We start from the raw sequence: 21,516 nt of genomic DNA on the forward strand, positions 1-21,516 counted from the left end.
CGTGTGTTGGGTTTATGCAAGAATTCTCAGCTCATATATTTTAAGTTCTTATATTAAACTGCAATAGCCGGTAAGTCAAAAAAATGTGTCGAGATTTTGAAAATCTCGCGATATTATCAGGATAGCATGACAAGTGATTGAAAATCTCGGATATAGTTGTCCAGTGAGATGAAAGTTTACAAAAATACCCTCGACTCCCTCCTTTTTCAAAATCTGTCCGTCCTATAAATGGCACATCCAAACACGTCCAGAATCTCTCTCTCGCTCTCACTCACTCACACCGAAAAGAAGAAAAACCCAAAACCCAAATCTCAATATGGAGATCTTATCTCAGATGTGGTCATTCCTCGGTCTCCTGACTGTCCTTCAAAACGTCCTCCCTTCTCAGCTCCTCTCTCTCCTCCACTCTCTCTGGGAATCGCTCCAAGACTCGCTCAGTCCATACTCCTACTTCGAAATCCCTGAATTCAACGGCTACTGCGGCGTCGACGTCAACGATCTCTACCGCCACGTCACCCTCTACCTCAACTCCCTCGACCCCTCCACCACGTGCCGTCGCCTCACCCTCACTCGCCCCAAAAACTCCACACGTGTCTCCTTCACCGTCGCCCCCAACCACACGCTCGAAGACACCTTCATGGGCCACCGCGTCTGGTGGACCCACCACATCGAGACCGTTCAAGACTCGCTCGAGGAGAAGCGCAGCTTCTGCCTCAGGATGCCAAAGCGCGACCGCACTCGCCTCCTCCCCTCCTACCTCGACTCCATCTCCGCACGTGCGGAGGAGTTCGAGCGTGTCTCGCGGGAGCGCCGTCTGTATACCAACACTGGCCATGGATCGTACGAGTCCGGGTGGGCCTCGGTCCCCTTCCGCCATCCATCCACGTTCGACACGCTTGCGTTGGATCCGGATCTCAAGGACGAGATCACGTCGGATCTGACGGCATTCTCCAACGGCCGAGATTTCTACCACCGGGTGGGCCGGTCGTGGAAACGCGGATACCTGCTGTACGGCCCGCCCGGGTCCGGTAAATCGAGTCTGATCGCTGCGATGGCGAATTATCTACGGTATGATGTGTACGATCTGGAGCTGACGAAGGTGTCGGATAATTCCGAGTTGCGGGCGTTGCTGATCCAGACGACGAACCGTTCGATGATCGTGATCGAGGATATCGATTGCTCGCTCGATCTGACGGCGGATCGGGTATCGAAGAAGGCGAGGAGGGCGATGGACGGTGGCGATGATGATGTGGAGGGTCGGGTCACGCTCTCGGGTCTGCTGAATTTCACGGACGGGCTGTGGTCTTGCTGCGGGGAAGAGAGGATCATCGTCTTTACTACTAACCACAGAGACAGTGTCGACCCGGCGCTCGTTAGATACGGGCGTATGGATGTGCACGTGCGGCTCGGCTCGTGTGGGTTCTACGCGTTCAAGGTCTTGGCGGGAAGGTACCTTGGGGTGGATGAGCACGTGCTGTTCCACGTGGTGGAGAGCAGCATGCGGGCGGGTGGGGCCCTCACGACGGCAGAGGTCGGAGAGATCCTGCTGCGGAATAGGAGGGATGCTGACGTGGCGATCAGAGCAGTGATCTCGGCGCTGCAGGGGAGTTTGCTGGAGGATGGAGGGAGGGGTGGCGATCTGACGGATGGGAGTGGGCCATCTGAGGAGTACGTGGGGAGATCCGACGGTGAGGATGGGCTGTCGTTGGATTCGCCTGGGGGTAAGAGGAGGAAGGTGGGGTCCACCAGCTGGGAGAAGAAGGTGCGGTTCTTGGTGAAGCTTAAGGGGCTGACGAAATCGGATTCCGGAAGGAGAGGTGTGTGATAGCCGTGTAAGTTAGAGGAGTTAGCAGCTAGGTACTAACATGCGCAGAGTGCGGTGGATCCAGAGTCCTCCATGCAAACGGGTTTTTGGGTTTCTAAGACCTGCCAATGTGAAAGGCAGGCAGAGAATCCGTTCCGTTCATCAGACCTGGTCCACCATGTAGATCCTATCATCTGAATATCAGACTCGTTCATGTATCTATTGGTTGACTTCTTTTTAACCCTTCAGTTTTTCTCCATTTGAAGATTGATCCGGTTTTTGGATCAAGGCACTGTAATATGGCTCCGCAAAATGAGCGGCTTGGATCTTCCAAACATGCGCCACATTTTCACATGTGATCCATTTCTAGCCATGCAGTTGAAAATTGAGGAGAAGGTGTGCATTACGCACTCCTATGTTTTGCATTCGTGTGGGATTAATCATAATGTTTTAAGGGTTAGATTTGGCTTATCCTCTATCCAGGCCATCCAAACAACTGGGCATGTTGTGGATCGAGCATATCTCAGAAATCACACTTGAGCACAAGATCCTAACCGTTGAATTGATGTTTATCACAGTCTGAATCACAAGGGCAAAATCAAATGGTTAATGTAGTATTCCTATTGTAGCTCTTAAAAGACTCGGGCCCACTTGGACAGATTGTCTGGTCTTGAGTCCGGTGGACCAGCCTGATTGGGTCCAGTTAGGGTGAGTCATCAGGGTCACTCGAAAACAGGTCGGGTCTGACTGAGTTGGAGTGAACACAGGACTTATCACAACTGAGTCAGTCCTTTGGTCACACAACTGAAGAATAATCACTGCTCTTTTTGATATGTATGGTAATGCACCATATAGAGTCTATTATGGAAAATTTTACATGTCACTCTGAGTTGACCCATCTCTTACTCTGAGCAGTTTGGGCCAGCAAAGTACTACGCAGTGTGGTGTAACCTCCTCCGAGCTCCGAGTATAGTGAAATCAGGCTCAGAATATAAGTATAGTACTAAGCTCTCCCTCCGAGTCTGACGGATATCACCATTGCGTGAACCGACCATAAGGATCGTTTCGAGTTGGACTTCGGTTCATCCTTAGCGCTCGGATTATCCCTGATGTCACGTCCTTAGGATAATTGCTTAACCGCCCACACCTGCACGACTTTTGCACGATCTCCATTTGCACGACCTCCATTGTTCGCGGTTGAGGCCTAATAAGGTGCCGAGAAAAACGGACACGTCTACTTTAGATGAAAGGTATAAATAGGAGACGTTGATACCGGAATAGGAACGCGACATCTAACACCTTAAGCCTACCCTACGCTACTTAGACCTAGATTCCTAACTTGACTTTGGCATCGAAGGGTCCCCTACTCTAGCCAGAGTCTCCTTTATTTTCTTTTCTATTGTCGGACTCAGAATTAACACCGAGTATCAAGAGCACAGTGAAGGGTGGTCCAGATTTTAGCCTCAGGTCTAACCCATTTAAAACTAGGATTGGACCCACTTGCATTTATAGATGGTCTGGTACATCAGTAGGAATGTCTATTTGCCAAGTTAGGGCCAGGCAAGTTATATCCAAGACCAGCTTGCATTGTTCGATGTAGTCTTAAACTTAGATTGGGTCCACTAGAGAGAGGCAAAGGCAAACCTACTGCAATAGTCACTAGTCCACCGTTTATGCAATGACAGTAAGCCAATGTGGGTTGGTATGGAGAGACAGGTGAACTGACAGCAATGACCATAAAGAAGTGTGGGTTGGTCCAGAGAGAGATGCAAAGGGTTTGTATATTATGAAATTGCCATTGCAAAGCTTAGGGCGTGTTTGGTGTATGGGCTTTAGATGAGATTAGGAGGGATAGAATTGCATTTGGTTTCGTGCAAATTGCACAAGGGATTGGGATTATGTGGGAGGGAATTACATTTGGTCTCATGCTGGTTTATATGGATTTTGAAATCATCTACATTTGTGGGCCCCACATTGATACATGTGTTTTATTCATGCCATCCATGATATGCGTCATTTATACATGACATTCAAGTTATATATGTGTACAAGTGACCCACACCAGTTGTAAATCTGGTCCATTAAGTTGTATTAAATGGGATTGCATTACTAATTCCCCTTTGAAAATGGGAGTGGCATGTATGGAAGGAGTGTGAGATGGAATTAAAATTAACTTAATAGGCTTTGGAAAATGAGCCTTATGTTGGAAAGTATGAGATGGGATTACTTATCCCATGGATGATGTATTTTTGCTTCATCCAAAGTGTAATTTGAAAGTAAATCCCGGGATTTCTTTTTTAATGCAATATTCCAAACATAGTATTAGAAAGCATGGGATATACCCAATCCCGGGACAATACCTTACACATGCATTTATTGTAACTTTTACAATTTCATCCACCTTAATCCCACCTAATGCAGTTGGCCAAACAGGCCCTAATTACAATTTCATGGTCCACCAAACGTGGGTTTAGCTTAATGCAAAAGATTTGATTCCAAACATGGGGATTGGCTGGCCAAAATACCATGGTATTTCCAGACATGCAATCCCTGATCCAATAATGTTGTTAATCCCATCTAATGCAATTCTATACCATTTAATCCCACGAACAAAATAGGCCCTTAATGAGCTGAACCAGGCCGACAAGTTGTTGTACACAGCCTAAACCCAGCCTGAGTGAAAACCAGGCTTGAATTTTAAACCCAAGCCCAGCCCTTGAGACATACTCTAGCACAAGTCCAGCTTAAGGTGGGCCAAGCCCAAATGGACTCACCTGCCCTTAACACCCTATCCATGAGTAAGGACGAGTGCCTAATCTTCTTCAAGGGGGATTTGCCTTGTAGTGCACAGGATACTAAATTGCTTATGAGAATTCATTCATGATTTTCATTATTCAATAACTCAACAAATGACAAATTGATCCTTGTCCAAACAGTTTAATTTCTATTCAGAAATGAGATTTTATTCTAATTTATTCAAACTAAATCCATATTTGTTAAAGTCACTTGATATACATTGATACGACATCCTACAAGCTCAAGCTTTTATAGAGAAAGTGGTGATTTGAGATGGTATTAGATCGAAAGGTCTTATTTTAAATCCCGAGAGTAGCAAATATGCCTCAATGTGAGTGTCCCTCCACCCTCGTTCCCTCACATATATATTGATACACCATCCCCTACCAGCTCGAGCTTTTAGAGAAATGATGGAACTCATACTTACGTTTGGTTTCGGCCCAAATCGGTTAGGCATGAGTACAATCATGTCAGTTCGGGTTGGGTCAGCAAAAGTCTCGGAGCTGACCATTTCATAATCGTGTTGATATTTTTGGCCCCGAACGCTATCCATTAAAATACGGTTTGGTTCCTAGTCGAGCCCAAATCAAAAGAAACCAATTTAATAGGTCGGGTGTTGGCACGGGAGGATCTAAACATGACACATTTCTCCCTACTCAGGTCTCGATCAGGTATAAAATGCATAATGGGATTTTTACATAAATAGTGCCTTGAATACATTGATTGAATCCACATTTTACAAATACGGTCCTCAGCTATCTTAGATAAATTCAAGAAGAATTCAAGAACCAAGTTGAAAAGATAAACCCAGCTGAAGAGGTCCTACCAAGAGGACGGGACAACCCAGATTTTCCATCACGAAGATAGAGAAAATGAAGAGGAAGGAAATTTGATTTCTGATATTCCTTTTATTATTCAAAATCCTAATTACTAATTAACTAATTTCAAATTTTCAATTCCCTCTTCTATAGGTGATGTATTAATTACTTTGCTATCCAAGTATAGATAGGTTCTTAATACCCACTTTTCTTAACTTAGTAATTAACAACCCTCCTAAGATGAGTGTGGGCCACGTCAGATCAGATGTAGGTTCATTTTAGGATGACTCAAATCAGACCCATGAAAATTAGGTCTTTGTTGTCCAGTTCATTTCAAGAGGTTCCATAATTGGCTTTAATTTTTTACTTAAACATGGTCCTTAAGATAATCACTTCAATGATGGTTCTTCCCTTGGGATTGTAGATGCATGATTATACAAATCCTGAAACCCAAATGATTACAAGATAAATGTGTGTACCTTGAGCCATTGATCAATGATCTTCAAAGCTTCTTATCTCCTCTATGATATCAAATGGGCCAGATTGATCATGCTATTAGTATGATGAACAACTTAGATATCTTTGGCTCACCCTTTTCCTACTCCTTTCTATGAGTTTTAATGAGTAGTGAGTAGAGAGTCCCTTGATACACCCTCTTCTAACCACTTGAGCTTTAAGAGAAAGTAGTTATTTGATATGATATCGGAGAGAAAGGTCAAGTGTGATATTGGAGAGGAAGGTCAAGTGTTCAAGCCCTAGGTGCCCTAAATATAGGCCGACGTCACACTCAGCCCACACCCTATTCTACGGGTGCAACTTGGAATGGCCCCAACCTGAAGTTTACGCCGGCACAGTTGAGTTGGGCTAAGGTAGAAAAATCGATCTTTTTCCCATCAGTATGTTGGTTTGGGTTTGAATTAAGGCCTCAAGCAATCCACACTTGACTTTACATGCACTACTTGTAAATATGAGTTATAACTAACATACATTCATGTAGAAAATAGGGTCCTTGATTCGAACCGTCTATGTTGTGGGGCTTTACGCTATGTAGAGTTATGGTAAGATCCATCCATATGTATAAAATAGTTCATGATTGGCACTATCCTGGGGCCCACATGCTATGTAGTTTAGTGACCATTTCCATCCATATTTTAGACTATATAAAGAGTAATTGTAGACTTTATTTTGCTAAAGATCTAATATGCTGCAGCCCCACTTATGTTAGGGTTAGTATTCAATCGCATGAGTTAGGTGGCTTGAATGGGGTCTAGGGTTGGGATTAGACCTTGGAAAATCTGCTTTCGAGGTTGGGTTCAAACATGCTTCCATGGTAAACACCGGTCCAATGGGTTCATTTAGTAAGTAGATCCAATGGCAAGAATGCTCTCACCGAAAATCCGGTGTGCCACTGATCAGGTGGGCCACCTGTGGGTGGAAAATGGACGGTCGAAAAATGGTCCTATTCGATCTCATCAGTTGCGGCCATAGACATATCAAATGTAGACTGTTGTTCATTTATTTCTAACCATCCATTATCTGATCACTCATATCCTACCGGATGAATGGGCCATGAGCCCAATTATACAATTGCAAATCCGAGAATAACATGCATATCCACCGTCCAATACCATATGATTCCTCTTATTCAATACACTACAAAACCATCATACCACATGACTAACAAGCAAACCTGGGCCTGATTCCAGGCCCATAAAAAGGGGCTGGGCCATCTCCATCAACCCCCTATATATATTAAACAACACAGATGAGATATCATTCCTTGATGACTCACCCAAGTTGGATGACACTCGCCCGAGTCAACTCGAACTCGGTCAAACCGCACCTTCACTCAGCTGAGTCGTGACTCGACTTACTGAATCATGCTCTCAACGCTGCGAAAACGACTCTTCGGAGAGGAAACTGGAAATCCAAGCCGAAAGCGAGTGGACCATCGTAATCAGCAAGAAAGGCGACACCATGATCGTGAACTTGAGCCGTTGGATCGCCCCATCGAAGACCGAGTCGTGACTAATGTAGCATGAGTGGCCCATGAACAAGACTAGTATGAGTAGGAAGAAACAAAGGTGTATGAAAGGAGTGTGATTGCAATAGGGCTTGTTTGGATAGAAACAGCTACAGCCCATTTTCTATGTAGAAGAGAAATGTAGCATGTTTTCTTGTGTTTTGAGTGTTGTTGGAGATGTAGGTATTCTCTCTTATAGAGTAACGAATGGCTCTAATGTGAGTTCACCACATGCTACTTAGTTGTTGCAACTCATCCACTGCGCGAAAATCAATACCGTTCAAGTTGTCGTCCTCAATTGTAGATGTAACATAGAAGACTACCATACCATAATTGAAATTGAATTTAGATCTCTGATCATTTTCATTCTATCATTTCGTTTTGTGACCTAAGAATTGGATGGTTAAGAATCTTGGATTAGGATGTGATTCATCCATGGTAGGTCCATAACTTGGATGGTCCAGATCTGGGTTCATGGATGCCACATCTACGGTGGAGGAGGTGCTGCAGCTTAGTTGAAGGAAAGGTGAAATGGTGGGTGAGCTTTATCATGGAATTCTACCTTTTTAAGATGTGTTATGCACTATGTTTTCTTTGTTAATTTCAAAGTGGAAGAATCCCATGTTAGAGACGTTTGGCTCTCTGTCTTGTACGTGCGGCCCACACACGTGTTGAGACGCTCCTTTGGTGGGCCTACCGTGGATGGGCACGTACTTCAATAATCACGAAGCTGAAGCAATTCTAGTTGAGGTTTGATCCAGTACAAACGCTTCTATTTTAAGGCTACTGTACAAATTGACGCGTGGGGCCCAATATGATGTTTTAATGATATCCAGCCGTCCATCATTTGGTCCACATACTATTATCTCTGGATAACAAAAATCAGATTGATCTAAAACCCATGTGGGCCACGACATGTAAAAGCATGCATAAAACATCTAAAATTACGGGCCCATCTGAGTCTTGGAATGGCCTAATTTGTTGCGTGTACATTTACTTTGGTATGATCTATCTTATTAACGACTTAGATGATTAAAAAAAAAAAAAAACACTGGGTTCCATCATACGATTCAGAAGTTTTTAAACGGTGGGTGTTCCCACCGTAACAGATCCATGTGGTGTGGCCCAACCTAGTTTGAAATCAACCTGATTTTATAGAACTAACGAGAAAAATAATGGATGCAAATGATGGGCGGATTGGATTTATCTCAAACACCACGGTGGATCCCACACGTCGATTTGTACTTTAAGCTTAAAGTAAAACCGTTTCTATTGGATCCGGCCTCGTAACTACTCGATTAGATGGCCTTTTTCTTATTGAATCCTGACCATTGACTGGATTTTTCTAACCATCTTTCTGGAACAATAAGGATCGTCAAATTCGTCTAACTTTTTAGTTATGGTCCCGTCATGATTGGACTCGCAATATGAACGGTCCGGATCTGTTATAGGGATTTGTGCGTATTAGAAGAAAGATGCCCAACATAGGATCCTACTTACATTTTTTTAGTGAATAAAATGACAAAAAAGTGCTTTCTGTTGATATTGTATCCTATTCGACCGACCCTTCAACAAAAATCTGTGTGGGACCCACACTGATGTATATGTGGCATCCACTCCGTCCATCATTTACAAAATCACATGTTAGGATACAACGGAGGCTGATTCAAAATACAAGTGGGCCACACCACAGTAATCAATGGAGATGGAAATGCCTACCGTTGAAACCTTCCTAGAGCCCACTGTAATGTTTATATGCCATCCAATCCGTTCATAATGTGAGTTCCACGAGGATGAAAGGAACGGACGGTGTGGATAAACAAATCCGTTCATCATTTTTGGGACCATACCTTAATATGATATTAAAAAAGCAACGGACGGCGTGGATAAACAAATACATCACGGTGGCCCCCACACAAATCTAGTCGGACGCAATCCACTTCTTTCCAGTTTACCAGTGATGTGGCCAACTTGAGTTTTGGATCGACCTGATTTTTGCCTCACGTCCTAAACTCGCACAAATGGACGGAGTGGATATTACACACACTTCATCGTGGGCCCCTCAAGAGTATTTTGCTGCACGGGCTCCCTATACGTGCATTGCATCACACGTGGAACCAGTCACACGTGTGTGACATTGGAACCACTTTCTGAAGGTCCTTACCGTGTAGATGCCATGTATCAAAAGCCACGATGATCATGTGTACGAAGGAAGCAACCGTTATGAAAAATTACCAACGGTCAAAATTCCATGTACATACATTGTCCAACGGTCAAAAGCCACGTTGACATGATGACATTTATACAAAGCAACTACACCGCGAGGATCACCTAATGAACGGATCCGATATCACACACGTGCCCCTGTTTTCTACGTGTGAGGAAAGTGCACGTACCATTTTTTATAAAACCAAATGGCATCTTGGCTGGTATAGATCAGCTTTTAAAACATCCAATTGGTTAAAACACTTCACTCTGGCAAAGCGTGATGGTTGACCCTAATCAATTGTTCACGTGACAAACAAAAACATCGAGATTAACCTCCCAAACAGCTGACCCACGATTTAGGTAGACCAATTATATTGATTTGATTACCTATCTAGCCCATGTATGGTCGTTTTATGGGCAGCAAAAAAACTCTTGTTTTCAAAATTCGGTCACATATGAAATGTGTAGGTATGTTAGAACTGACTGCGCAGCTTCATTCCAACGGAAAAACTTTAACTAAGAGCTAGTACTAACATAAACATTAGAATTGACTGTATATGACCGAGATTTTAAAAGTACAATTGCCTACTCAACCACTTGTTGTTTTAAAATAATTAGCCAATTATCGAAGGGTAGGATTCATCTTCTGAAAATGAGTTGCATCTTACCTTTGTAGGAAAGTACTTTCAGATACAAAAGCAAGCAAAAAGTAAACATTTATGGTCGACAACAAGGAATAACTGCAAAATACATTTATAAGAAAACTTCTTGTATTTTAATAGAAATTATCCGTCATATGAGCATAGATGTGGATTACAACTATTGGATTACTCCTACATCTAATGTAGAAGGCTACTAGTTACATTAAGCAATGTGAATGATAAGTTATGCTAAGAAATATAAATGATAATTGTTAAATTGGTTTATTTGATTAGGTTAATACGAGACGTTTTGCTTCGTTGAACTTCTTTGATATTTCTAAACTTCTTTTAAGATAACCATCTAAATGATTCTTCCTACATTTGATCGGTTACAGCAACTACAGTAGCACCACTTCAGCCTTCTGGACTCTTCTTAGACACCTGTCCCGGTAATTGCCTCACCGGCGCTTCTCTCTCGACCACATTCCAATTTTCATTGCTCGACCATGCACTATATCTTAATGACGTGTATTATTCAACCAGTGCTAGCTATTATCTTCTTAACATGCGTTTAAAATATCTTTGAAGATCTTAAGCATGCTATATATACTTATTGTGCAACGACATATGTCCCTTTCTAATTAGATCTTTCAGGAATAATAATAATAATAGAGTACAACATAGGTGGCAACCTTTTTTTTTTTTTTTGGAAATAAAATAAGTTTTTTTTTTTTTCCATTTTCAATCACAAGTATGATAACAAACTTTTATTATTATTATTATTTGGCAAAAGGCGATTTTCCATATATGAGAAAAGATAATTACAAAACCTGCTTTCGGGTAACCCTTGGAAAAAATGACTTGAAGTAACCTATCATATGACGAAAGAAAACAGCAAAACCTCATTGAATGTTAAGATAAATTAAATGTTGCCAACCTTAAATTTTCTCGGGTGGAATTGAGCTTCATCATCCCACCTCTACGTTGAGGGATCAAGGTTGGCAAGAAAGAAAAGACCAAAAAAAAAAAAGAAGATAATTAAATGTTAAGATAATTAAACATAGGTGGCAACTGATCAAATGTTAAGATAATTAAACAAAATGCTTTTTGAATGATGACCCACTTAAATTTAAGTTGAGTTAATGTGTTAGGCATATACTTATTTCTGACTGCTTGCGTATCAACCACCACACTCTTCCAGAGTATCCAATAACTCTGACGAGAACACTAACGAGCTTTGATTCTGTTCGATGACTATGGGCTTGAACGAAGAACCACAAACCATGGTGGGTAGGGTGTGGAACTCGGCTATTCTGGGCTGTGCCCAGCCCTTAGGGCTTGGATTTGGACTGAGGTGAGGCTGGTGGGTTGGGTTTGTGCATGACTTTTGAGGCCCAAAACCTATTGGGCCACGCATGGGCCTCGATGTTCATAAAGGCCCAACAGTACAGCTTGCTCCGCTGACCTGGCACCGGGCTAATTGCCTTGGGTGGGCTTTGGCTTGTCTCATGGTTGGAAAAGCAGAAAAAACTCCCCTCAACTTGAAATCTAGTCGAGTCGAGTCAACTTAAAATCTAGTCGAGTCGAGTCAACTTAAAAACTCAGACTAGTTTCTTAAGAACTCAAATAACTTTTTCTGAGTAATATTTAATAAATAATAAAAACAAAGATATATAAACAATGTTGAATTGTGGTGGGCCACGTCAGATTTTATCGAGTTTTGACCGAGTCACGACCAAATGAGCTTTTTCTCCAGTCGAGTTGAAATCTGGTTGAGTTGAGTCGACTCATGCGAGTCATTTCAGAATTTCTCAATTTTTTAAACTGTGGGTTAACTATCCGGTGGAAAGAGTTGGGTCAAGCCTCAGTTATGCTTGATAGAGAGACCCAAACCAGACCCGTTTATAATTTGGGCCTGATTTAGATTCAAACAAAACCTTCATTAGTAATAAATGGGCCCACACTCAAGTTTAGGTTGGGCCCAATGAAAAGTGTGGTCAAATTTCAATCAAGATCACACCTATTTATTGATGTAGAGCGGGTCACAGACAATTTCATAGCTAAGATGGACCAAAGAAGGCCTGATCAAAGGCGGAAGTGATTGGGATTGTCAGAACACTAACGCAGACATATCTCGCAAATTGAAATGATTTATTCAACGTATAATATATAATTTTGGGGTAGGAGAAGCTACGTTAGCCAACCAAGCTAGCTCTACCAAGTTACTCATGCCAAATTTGCGAGATTCCATCATATCGATGGTCGAAAGTCCAATTTAAATTTGATTTTACTATTTATAGTAAGTTTTAGTTCATTCATAAGTCTTGATCCTTTAAGTTTTAAGAGTCATGTCCAACATGAAAATGACCTAGAAATTTTAGAGAAATAACATAGTTAGATCAAATTGGACACTTTATATTTTTGGCTAAAAACCATGAAGACTAGTAGAAATTATAATCATCTAAGTTTACTATTTATATTAAGTCATGTATTTAGGGTATTTGATTCTAGAACTTTTTTTTTACACGCACACACACCACCACACACTCACGCCGTAGTGGAATTTCACCACCTATGGGTACTCGAACCCTCAACCAGGTGTTGAAACTCCTGAGAGTCTACCACCGGAGTGAGGAGTTTGATTCTAAAACTTATTTCTATGTTTGATATCACTATTTGAAAGGTTGTAATCTCATTTTTATCAGCAATTAATTAATTTTTGAATTTCTTAGAATTTATTTCTATTTTCTCTTGTAAATTTGAAGAATAATTGTGAGGATTTTGGAGAAACTTCGTGGATTCGGAGTAATTATCCCCTAAGGAAGAAGGTGTTTGGTCTCATCACTTTCATCCTTGCATCATTTATAAACTGCACCCAAGGATTAACAACTTGCCCAAGTAAGATGCGATGGGACTCATCCGAGTCAACTCAGACTCGACTCGGTAGAATAAAGAGTCCACCGAGTCACTGACTCAGAGAGGAAGAATGAATATCCGAGTCACCGAGTCAAAAAAGGTCATGAAAGACTACAACTAATATTCTTAAATTGCATCATTAATAAAAGGACATGAATGCATAATCATAATACTACTTTTCAAGAAGAGAAAGCTTCTACAAGTCAGTTGTATTTATTGATGTGGCCCATGAAACCGACGTCTCAGGTACTATGACTCTGTCAACACGTCCGTGGCCCCCCCCCCAGCGCACGTTAGCTGACCCATCGAGAGCGACCACACACCATGGTAAACCCAGCACCTTCTTTCCTCGTTTGCAACGTTATAGGATTGTGGGGCCCACCTTTCCTTAATTCTGTCGGCCTTTCTTTCTAATTCAATGGCGGTCCTAAAACTCCATCCATCTCTCTCTCTCTCTCTCTCTCTCTCTCTCTCTCTCTCTCTAAACTCCATCCATCTCTCTCTCTCTCTCTCTCTCTCCTCGTTTTTACTGTTAATGCATTGAAAAAGTGGGGCCCACTTGCAACCAGAAGTTGTTGGGGACGTTAAAATAGCGAGAGTCTCTCACCTGCGGACGTGGATTTCCTGCAAAGACTTTTGCAGGAAGTTCGTCCTGCACTGGGATGCTAGGTGGGCCTATCGTGGTGTTTGTGAGAAATCCATACCGTCCATCCATTTTGTGAGTTCATTTTAAGACATGTGATAAAAAATTGAGGTGGATTCAAAACTGGTACGAGACGGAAAACCGAGGAAAGAGTTTTCTACGGTTGAAACCTTCTTGGGATCTACCTTGATGTTTATATGTCATCCAAACCGTTTATAAGGTCATTACCACTCGGATGAAGTGAAAACACTAAAAACATCGCCTGATATGAAACATTGTGACCATACGAATGTTTCAAACAATGGTCACTGAATCTACACTTTTTCCTCTCGTGCAGCCCACTCGAGTTTTGGATCCAACTCATTTTTTTGTTGGACGACCTGAAATGAGCTCCCAAAACGGATGGACGGTGTGGATTTATCAGAAACATTACAGTGGGCCCCACCTAGCATCCCAGCGCAGGAACTTCCTGCGAAATGCTTTTGCAGGAAATCCACGTCCCCCACCGGCTGTTAACATACTGTAACACGCAGGAAGGGAAGTACGCTTCATCAAACGTCATTGTTTCAAAAGAGCAATTTTCATGTACGGTACTGTCTTTCCTGCCAAAGTTTCATCTCATCCGTGCAAAACATCTGCACCATGCTTACTGTGGGGCTCACCTTACAGATCATCACCTTGAGGAAAAACTAAGGTGTTCTACTCATCAGGTGATCTACAACGTTCAAATCAGTGGACCACCTGCCTCAAATATAGGCATGACCCAGTGCAAAGAATACGTGAATCACACAGTGGCCCCACATGAAAATTGGGTGGTTGGCTCAAATTATAAAAATTTATCTACTGTGTTGGTGTATGTATTCATGTGGTCCTGCAAACCACTTTACACTTTCTATCATATTTGCTAATATTCTATATTTACTGTATGCTTATTATTTTTGTATTTTTAACTCATTATAAATTATTTGAATGAGGAAAGAAGAAACTATTAAATTTTTAAAAAAAATTTCATGGCATCAGAGTAATTTAATCTATGTTATTAGTCAAATGGATTAGATTAATTTGATTGCTTCCCAATCAAGCCCTTGATTTTATTTTATTTTTTGTAAGCTTTTGCTTAGTTATTGATTGTTAATTGAGTTCGAGGGTGTTAGAATTAGATTAAGATTACAAGGGTAGAAGTAGAAATGCTTTATAAGTATATTTTCTACATTTAGTAAACTAATATTTGTGTTTTACTTGCATGATTGTGTATGTGTTTGAGTGATTACCATTTGATGTGGGGATGAATGCGATGACGTCGATCACTGTCTTCCTCAAGAATAACTACTCCAAATTCATGAAGCTTCTTTAGATTAGTCATATAGATTCTTCAAATCCACAAGGAAAAATAGAAAAATAGAAATAATCTAATAAATTTAAAAATAGCTTGATTGATAATTGTCTCTTATGTGTGTCTCTCTTACACTATTAATAAAGAAAAAAAAATTAAATCAAAATTCGTTATTATCAAAAATAGCAATATTCTAACTCTAGTAAAAATCATAATTATAGTAAAACTTTTCTAAATCCTAATTTCTAAAAATAAAAAAATTTAAATAAACTTTTGCTAGAAGAGTCTTAGCATGATTACAAATTATTCCTAAAAAAGACGAAAATTTAAAACTCTAATATATATATATATATAGAATTATTAAAAATAGTAATTTTTTCTTAAATTTTCATTTTTGAATTGAAAGCACATGTTTTTTGACGAAACAGACACTCGTGACCCACTTTTGTGGGTCGATTCACCGTGGATGGCCTGTTACAATAAAAATTGATAGGTTGTATGCCCCGTAATGATAATCATATCAAAAGTTATAGTCAATTTAAGGTTCACCTTCTATTGGTTCAACCATGCTATGAATGTATCTATGTCATGTCCTACATCACCATTGAGGAAAATCGTCTAATATGGTAAGATCAATCATAGACTGCTTGCCCTTGAAGTTGATGATGGGTCTTTTGGAGATTATGGCCTTTTAGGGGGCATTTGGAATGTGAGTTACTTAAGATAAGTTACTTATTCTACGAATAGCTTATCTTAGTTTTTATTTGTTAAGAAGATAAGTATGTTAAGTAAACAACATACTCCTCTCTTTTGTCTCTCATGATGCATCTCTTTAACAACTTATGAAAAGTAGAAAAGCTAAAATAAATTAATTTAAGTGATTAAATACTTTAAAGTAAAAAAAGTTACTTATACTAACCATAAACCAATCTTACTGATTTGAAATAAGTTACTTATATACTGTTATAAGTACAAAAAGTAACTTTTTAGGTGGTATCCAAATGGGACTTTATTATGTGTTCACCCTTTCACATGAAATGTAGGAACAAATTCGTCTCTCTCATCTATAGTGACACACATGCACGAAGGCACATGTGCATGCACAAATGTGGGTGGTAAGCTATTGTCCTACTAGCATGCGAGTGCCAACCTATTGCATATGTACATCATTTGAGTTGTCCACAAAATGGGATCACCATGAAGGTCGCTTCGTGCAAAAATACTCAAGTCATTTTATAATATGTGTTCAAATTTTTGAAATAAGAATTACTTTTTTATGAGTAATGTGTCGTTGATTATAGTTGTATGCTTACATTTATAGTATCTCTATCACAATTAATTTTACGAATAACTAAAATTATTCATTATCTAAAAGTAAGAGTGTGTAAGTAACTTGGAGATAAATCTATATCCTTGGCCTTAAAAGTAATCAACATAGGAAACCTTTGATGCTATGGGGAATTGTGATGGCTAACTCTCTCTCTCTCACTCAGAGCCACACCACCATCAGCCTATGGGTGTATTTCATATGCCATACCTACCATTGTAGGTAACTAAAATAAAATCATTCAAATTATGAGCTATGTGGAAAATGTGCCTACTAATTTGATTATATAAAGAAATTATCAATGATTCACTGAAAATTATCCTATGGTTTCAATCACCGAAATACTTTCCACTAATCAGATATTAAATTTACTTTGAAAATATGAATTTTTAATGACTCATGAATATTTTTCCAATTCGAATGATAAAAATTGAATATGTTATGCCATGTGTGCAAGTTCTCAAGCAATGGGCTAACGAGTCATTTGAGATTATTGATGCTTTTCGAAGAGTGTATTTGATATGAATTAGACTATATGTATGAGGTTTTTTCTTTTTCATATGGATTCAAATTACTATTGACTGCCAGGATTTCACAGGTTTCAGTCCTATTTTACTCTTAAAAAATATATTTAATTGTCTAAAAATAAATGGAGAAGATCATTCCTAAAAGAATTGATATGATCATTCCTAAAAGATGGGACAAGTCATTGATGTTTAGGATTATCCATGTTACCGTGACTTTGCTATAGAGTGGGTTACAAACACTTTCAAGGCAAATATTGACCAGAAAAAGGCTATATGAGAGGCGGAAATTATCTGACCTATCAAAACCTTAAATCAATTGTATCTCATAAGTTGGGATGAGTTTTTCAATATATTATATATAATTTTAGGGTAGGAGAACCTACTTAAGCCAGCCAACCCTGCCATGTCGGGTTCCTCATGGCGGATTTGTGAGATTCCATCATATTGACAGTCAAAAGTTCATTTTATATTTGTTTTTACTATAAATAATAAATTTTAGTAGGAGAATAACTTTTGATCCTTTGAGTTGTAGAAGCGGTGCCCGATGTGAAAAAGGCTCAGAAAAGTTAGGAGTAAAACATAGTTGGGCTAAATTGGATGGTTTTGATTTTTGACCAAAAAGGATATAAATAGTAAATTTATTATCTATAGTAAGTGACATTTTTAGAGTATTTGAGTTAGAGTATAAGTTTAAAACTTATTTTATATTTGAGCTCGTTATTTAAAGGATTGTAATTTTTATTGTTTTTTAATCATTGACCAATCAAATTATTTCAAATTTATTAGAAATTATTGTTGCTTTTATACCCCTGAATGAGAGAAAAATATGTGAAGGAGCTCCCTGAATTCAGAGTAGTTATTCCCTAGGACTTCTGTAATGCAGGGGAAGTAGATTTCAATGAAGTGAGGACAGCACAATAAGTGATGTAGAGTTCCACAAATCCAAATACAATCAGGTGCATGGGAAGTTTCTATTCGCTTACAGGCCTCCGCTCTCCCACGTGTCTCTAACACATGTCTAACAGCACACGTGTCAGATCCAAGGCGTTCATCAAGAGGGAACCATAGTCAACATACCATAGCCCAAAAATCAACTAGTTTGCTTGCATTGCACGTGCCGTTAACAAAAAAAATTATCCGATTGTTTGCTAATTCCACACATTGGCACACGTGGGAAGAGTGGATTACGAAGAAGTAGATTGGGTGGTGACCACAACACCACTGATATCCCTGTTGACCGGCTACGTCTAGCCCACCATGCTGTATGTGTTTTACCCACGCCGTCCATCTGTTTTGCCATCTTGATACCAATACCCACCGTTGAAACTTTTCTACGGCCTACAGTGATTGTTCATGAGGTTACATAGACCTGGATGCCGGCAATACACAAATATCAGCTCCATCCAAAAGTACTGTGGCCCCCAAACAGTTTCCAACGGTAGGCATTGGTGTGGTCCACATGAACTTTGGATACTCTTCAATTTTGGGTTCATGTACTAAGATGAGCTGGCAAAAAGGATGGACGGCGTGGATAAAACACATACCTCACGGTGGGCCCCACAGAGTCCTGAAACGATGGAGCTTGGTGATGTTGGGGTCACCACGCAATCCGCACCCCTCACCCACACTCAGGCACACGTGCCAACAACGAACGTGCATGTGAGATTGAGGTTTCCATCATGTGAGTTAAGAATCAAGAATATTAGTCTCCCACCTCACGGCGTCCCAACGGGCAAATAAAACGGACGGCCAGAAATTAAAAATTATCTCAACCTTTCAGATTACTTTTGAGCATGTGGCCAACGTTTTGGACGGCTCAGATCTCGCACACGTGTTCCAGGTTAGCACCTCTGCCTGCATGCGGAAGTGCATAATGCCACACTCGTTGAATTAGCAAACTTCAATTTGAAGCAAACAGATAAGTTACATCTCAACTAGCTCTTTGGTGAGGTCATGTTTAAATAATCAAGACCGTTGGTTTGCTTCATGCCACCGTTGATTGACCATTGCCTCAAATGTCCTCAATAATCCTGACCCTTCAACCAAGAGAAGGACTAAGATTGGTGTCTTTGATCTTACAGTCTCTAAAGTTTTTATGGAATGGTCCATCAACGGGGCCACTCAACAAACCAACGGTCTAGATTAATAAAACATGTCCTCACTTGTCAATTTTCTGGTCCAGATTCTCAAGAATCCTAAAATTCCTAATTACAAAAAAAAAAAAAAAAGCACTGTACAAAAATAAGGAAAATTTCCATTATTGGGAATTACACATGCCTCAGAAAAACGAAGAAAATAACGGACTTTTGCTGACGTGGACGGGATGAATTGATGTGGATGAGATCCTCACCGTCCATCAGCTTCGCCAGCTTGGATTTGGATCAGGACCCAACAATCAAGCCAATTCAACCGTCGAGATGGGAAGTCCCACCATTAAAATCGTCCAATTGTGTGTACGTCCACCGTGGTGTATATGTCTCATCCAATCCATCCATCTGACGCATCGCATTAAGATGAATGATTTAACACCGTTCCCCATGGTGTGGCCCATTCAAGGCTTGGAATGAACTGTTTTTTTGGATCCACGGTGAAAATGTGGCGGCCCACCTGATGGACGGGGTGGATCTGATGCAGGCGTGGCCCACGTAGCGCAAAGTCATCTCAGTCCAAGAAATAATAAGGGAGCAGATATTAAAACCGCCTATTTTTGATAGATACACCCCTTTGTCTCTTTGGTGAAGTGAACACCAATCAAGAAAATGGGTCTACAAAGGGCTGTTTATATCAAAAAGTGGGGTGTAAATATCATTTCCATATAAGAGAAAAAATGTCTTTTTTTTAATACAAAATTCCCACACTTTTCTTTCTACAGACGCAGCTCCAAACTCACAGGATCATGCACGTTGAGGGTGGTGGCTCCTCCGTACACGTGGCGGTTGTAGGGTGGGCCATCTAAATCAACTACTCTAGATTCGAGCAGCGGCATCTGGACCGTTGATGGACGGTTGCGATCCAAGATCAGGTGCCCTTGGCTTTGTACGACCGGGATTCTCCACATCCCAGGCAACGGTTGCGAGTCCACCACGTGTCCAGCGTACACACGGTTGTTCCACGTGTAGGGATGAGATGGCTCGAACCCACGGCCAGCCATGTACGCGCCGTTCGGAGCGGGCGCTGAGCCGAGCCGGTAATTGAGGAGGCCGTAGACGTTCCCGGACTCGTGGATGCTATCGTGCGCCAGGGCGGACTGGAGGTGCGCACGTTTAGCGTGCTGGCGCTCGCGCTTGTGCGCGTTCTGGTGTCCGCCCAAGGCCTGAGAGGTGGGGAATTTTCTGCAGCAGTAGTGGCACTCGAACCTACGGCTGCTCTCTTCTGGCGTATCCTTCGCATCATGGCTCACGTTAGCGTCGTCGGAATCTAGCTCGGTTTCTTTCTGGCTGGTGAATTCGATGCCGAAGAGGCGGATGCCCTTCTGTCTAATGTGCGCAGGGCGTATGAAGGGCAGCTGGGAGAAGGAGTCTACGCTCATGAAATCATGAGTCTCCAACTTCTCCATTTCTGGAAGGGAAGGTCGGAGAGAAGGGCGCAGGATAGGAGAGTGTTCACCACGTTGAAGTTAGAAGAGAAGAGATGGGAGGAATGAGAAAGAGGAATGAAAACACTGCGGTGGGATTGTTTTCCTTTTTTTTCTTTTTTTAATTTCCTGCGGTTGTGAGTGTGTGGGGCCCACTTGTTTGTTAACCGTGGACAGTTCATGTGAAGGTGAAATGGCTTGGGTGTACTTTGTAATCGTACTCGCCTCACACGTGGGTGTACCTGAGCCGCTCATCTTGTGATGACCTGACCGTTGGATGGATTACACGTGTACACGCAAAAGAAATCTAAGAGAAATTGACCAACGGTGCGGATTGAAACAACAGATTGGCTTGTGTTTTGAGGAATGCGATCTAGATGTTTGGGATCGTCTGATAATTAAATGGCTTTGATTTCCTCATACGTGTCTCGCTTACACGTGCGAGGCTAGTACACTTACAGTCTAATCAAGGGAGTTTACTATCAGCATTTCTCGAGTGTAAGCTTTCAAATTCCACTATGTGGATCCGTACACGGCCACACGTGGGCGCATGTGTCATAACGTGAGACGTGTGAGATCTGAGCTGTTTAGATCTCCTGGCATGAGAAACATGAATTTAAAAGTCAATTTATTTTGTAAAGTGGGGCCCATCTGAAGAGAAATTATCCGATCCTTTTTAGGCAGAAGATCCTGGCATTATTTTCAACCTTATCGAAATCAGATTTCTTACACGTGTCTCATGTTTACTCGTGTGTCCGCGTGTGGAATTAGGAAACATGGAAGCGGACGGAAGCGGATTAGCTACTGACAGGTTGAGTAGCGAGACTCGCTGCTACTGAAGTGACGTCACCAAGTTTTGTGGACCACACCATGTTGTATGTTTTGTATCCACACCGTCCATCCATT

At 41.2% G+C, this 21,516-nt stretch overlaps 2 protein-coding genes across 2 annotated transcripts; one reads left to right on the forward strand and one right to left on the reverse strand.

Annotated features, from left to right (window-relative positions):
* Positions 1-240: 240 nt before the first annotated feature.
* LOC131227576 (AAA-ATPase At4g30250-like) lies at positions 241-2,024 on the forward strand. The gene has a single exon (XM_058223388.1). The coding sequence runs from the start codon at positions 317-319 to the stop codon at positions 1,823-1,825; it is 1,509 nt and encodes a 502-aa protein (XP_058079371.1). The 5' UTR covers positions 241-316; the 3' UTR covers positions 1,826-2,024.
* Positions 2,025-19,268: 17,244 nt separating this feature from the next.
* Positions 19,269-20,750, reverse strand: LOC131227723 (zinc finger protein 8-like). Its single transcript, XM_058223532.1, has one exon. The coding sequence runs from the start codon at positions 20,590-20,592 to the stop codon at positions 19,903-19,905; it is 690 nt and encodes a 229-aa protein (XP_058079515.1). The 5' UTR covers positions 20,593-20,750; the 3' UTR covers positions 19,269-19,902.
* Between the last annotated feature and the right edge of the window lie 766 nt (positions 20,751-21,516).

The sequence above is a fragment of the Magnolia sinica genome, chromosome 15, assembly GCF_029962835.1.
Source record: "Magnolia sinica isolate HGM2019 chromosome 15, MsV1, whole genome shotgun sequence".
Lineage (NCBI taxonomy): Eukaryota > Viridiplantae > Streptophyta > Magnoliopsida > Magnoliales > Magnoliaceae > Magnolia > Magnolia sinica.

Excerpts from the sequence above, each read along its gene's own strand:
- LOC131227723 (XM_058223532.1), bottom strand. The coding sequence starts at position 20,592 with ATGGAGAAGTTGGAGACTCATGATTTCATGAGCGTAGACTCCTTCTCC.
- LOC131227576 (XM_058223388.1), top strand. The coding sequence starts at position 317 with ATGGAGATCTTATCTCAGATGTGGTCATTCCTCGGTCTCCTGACTGTC.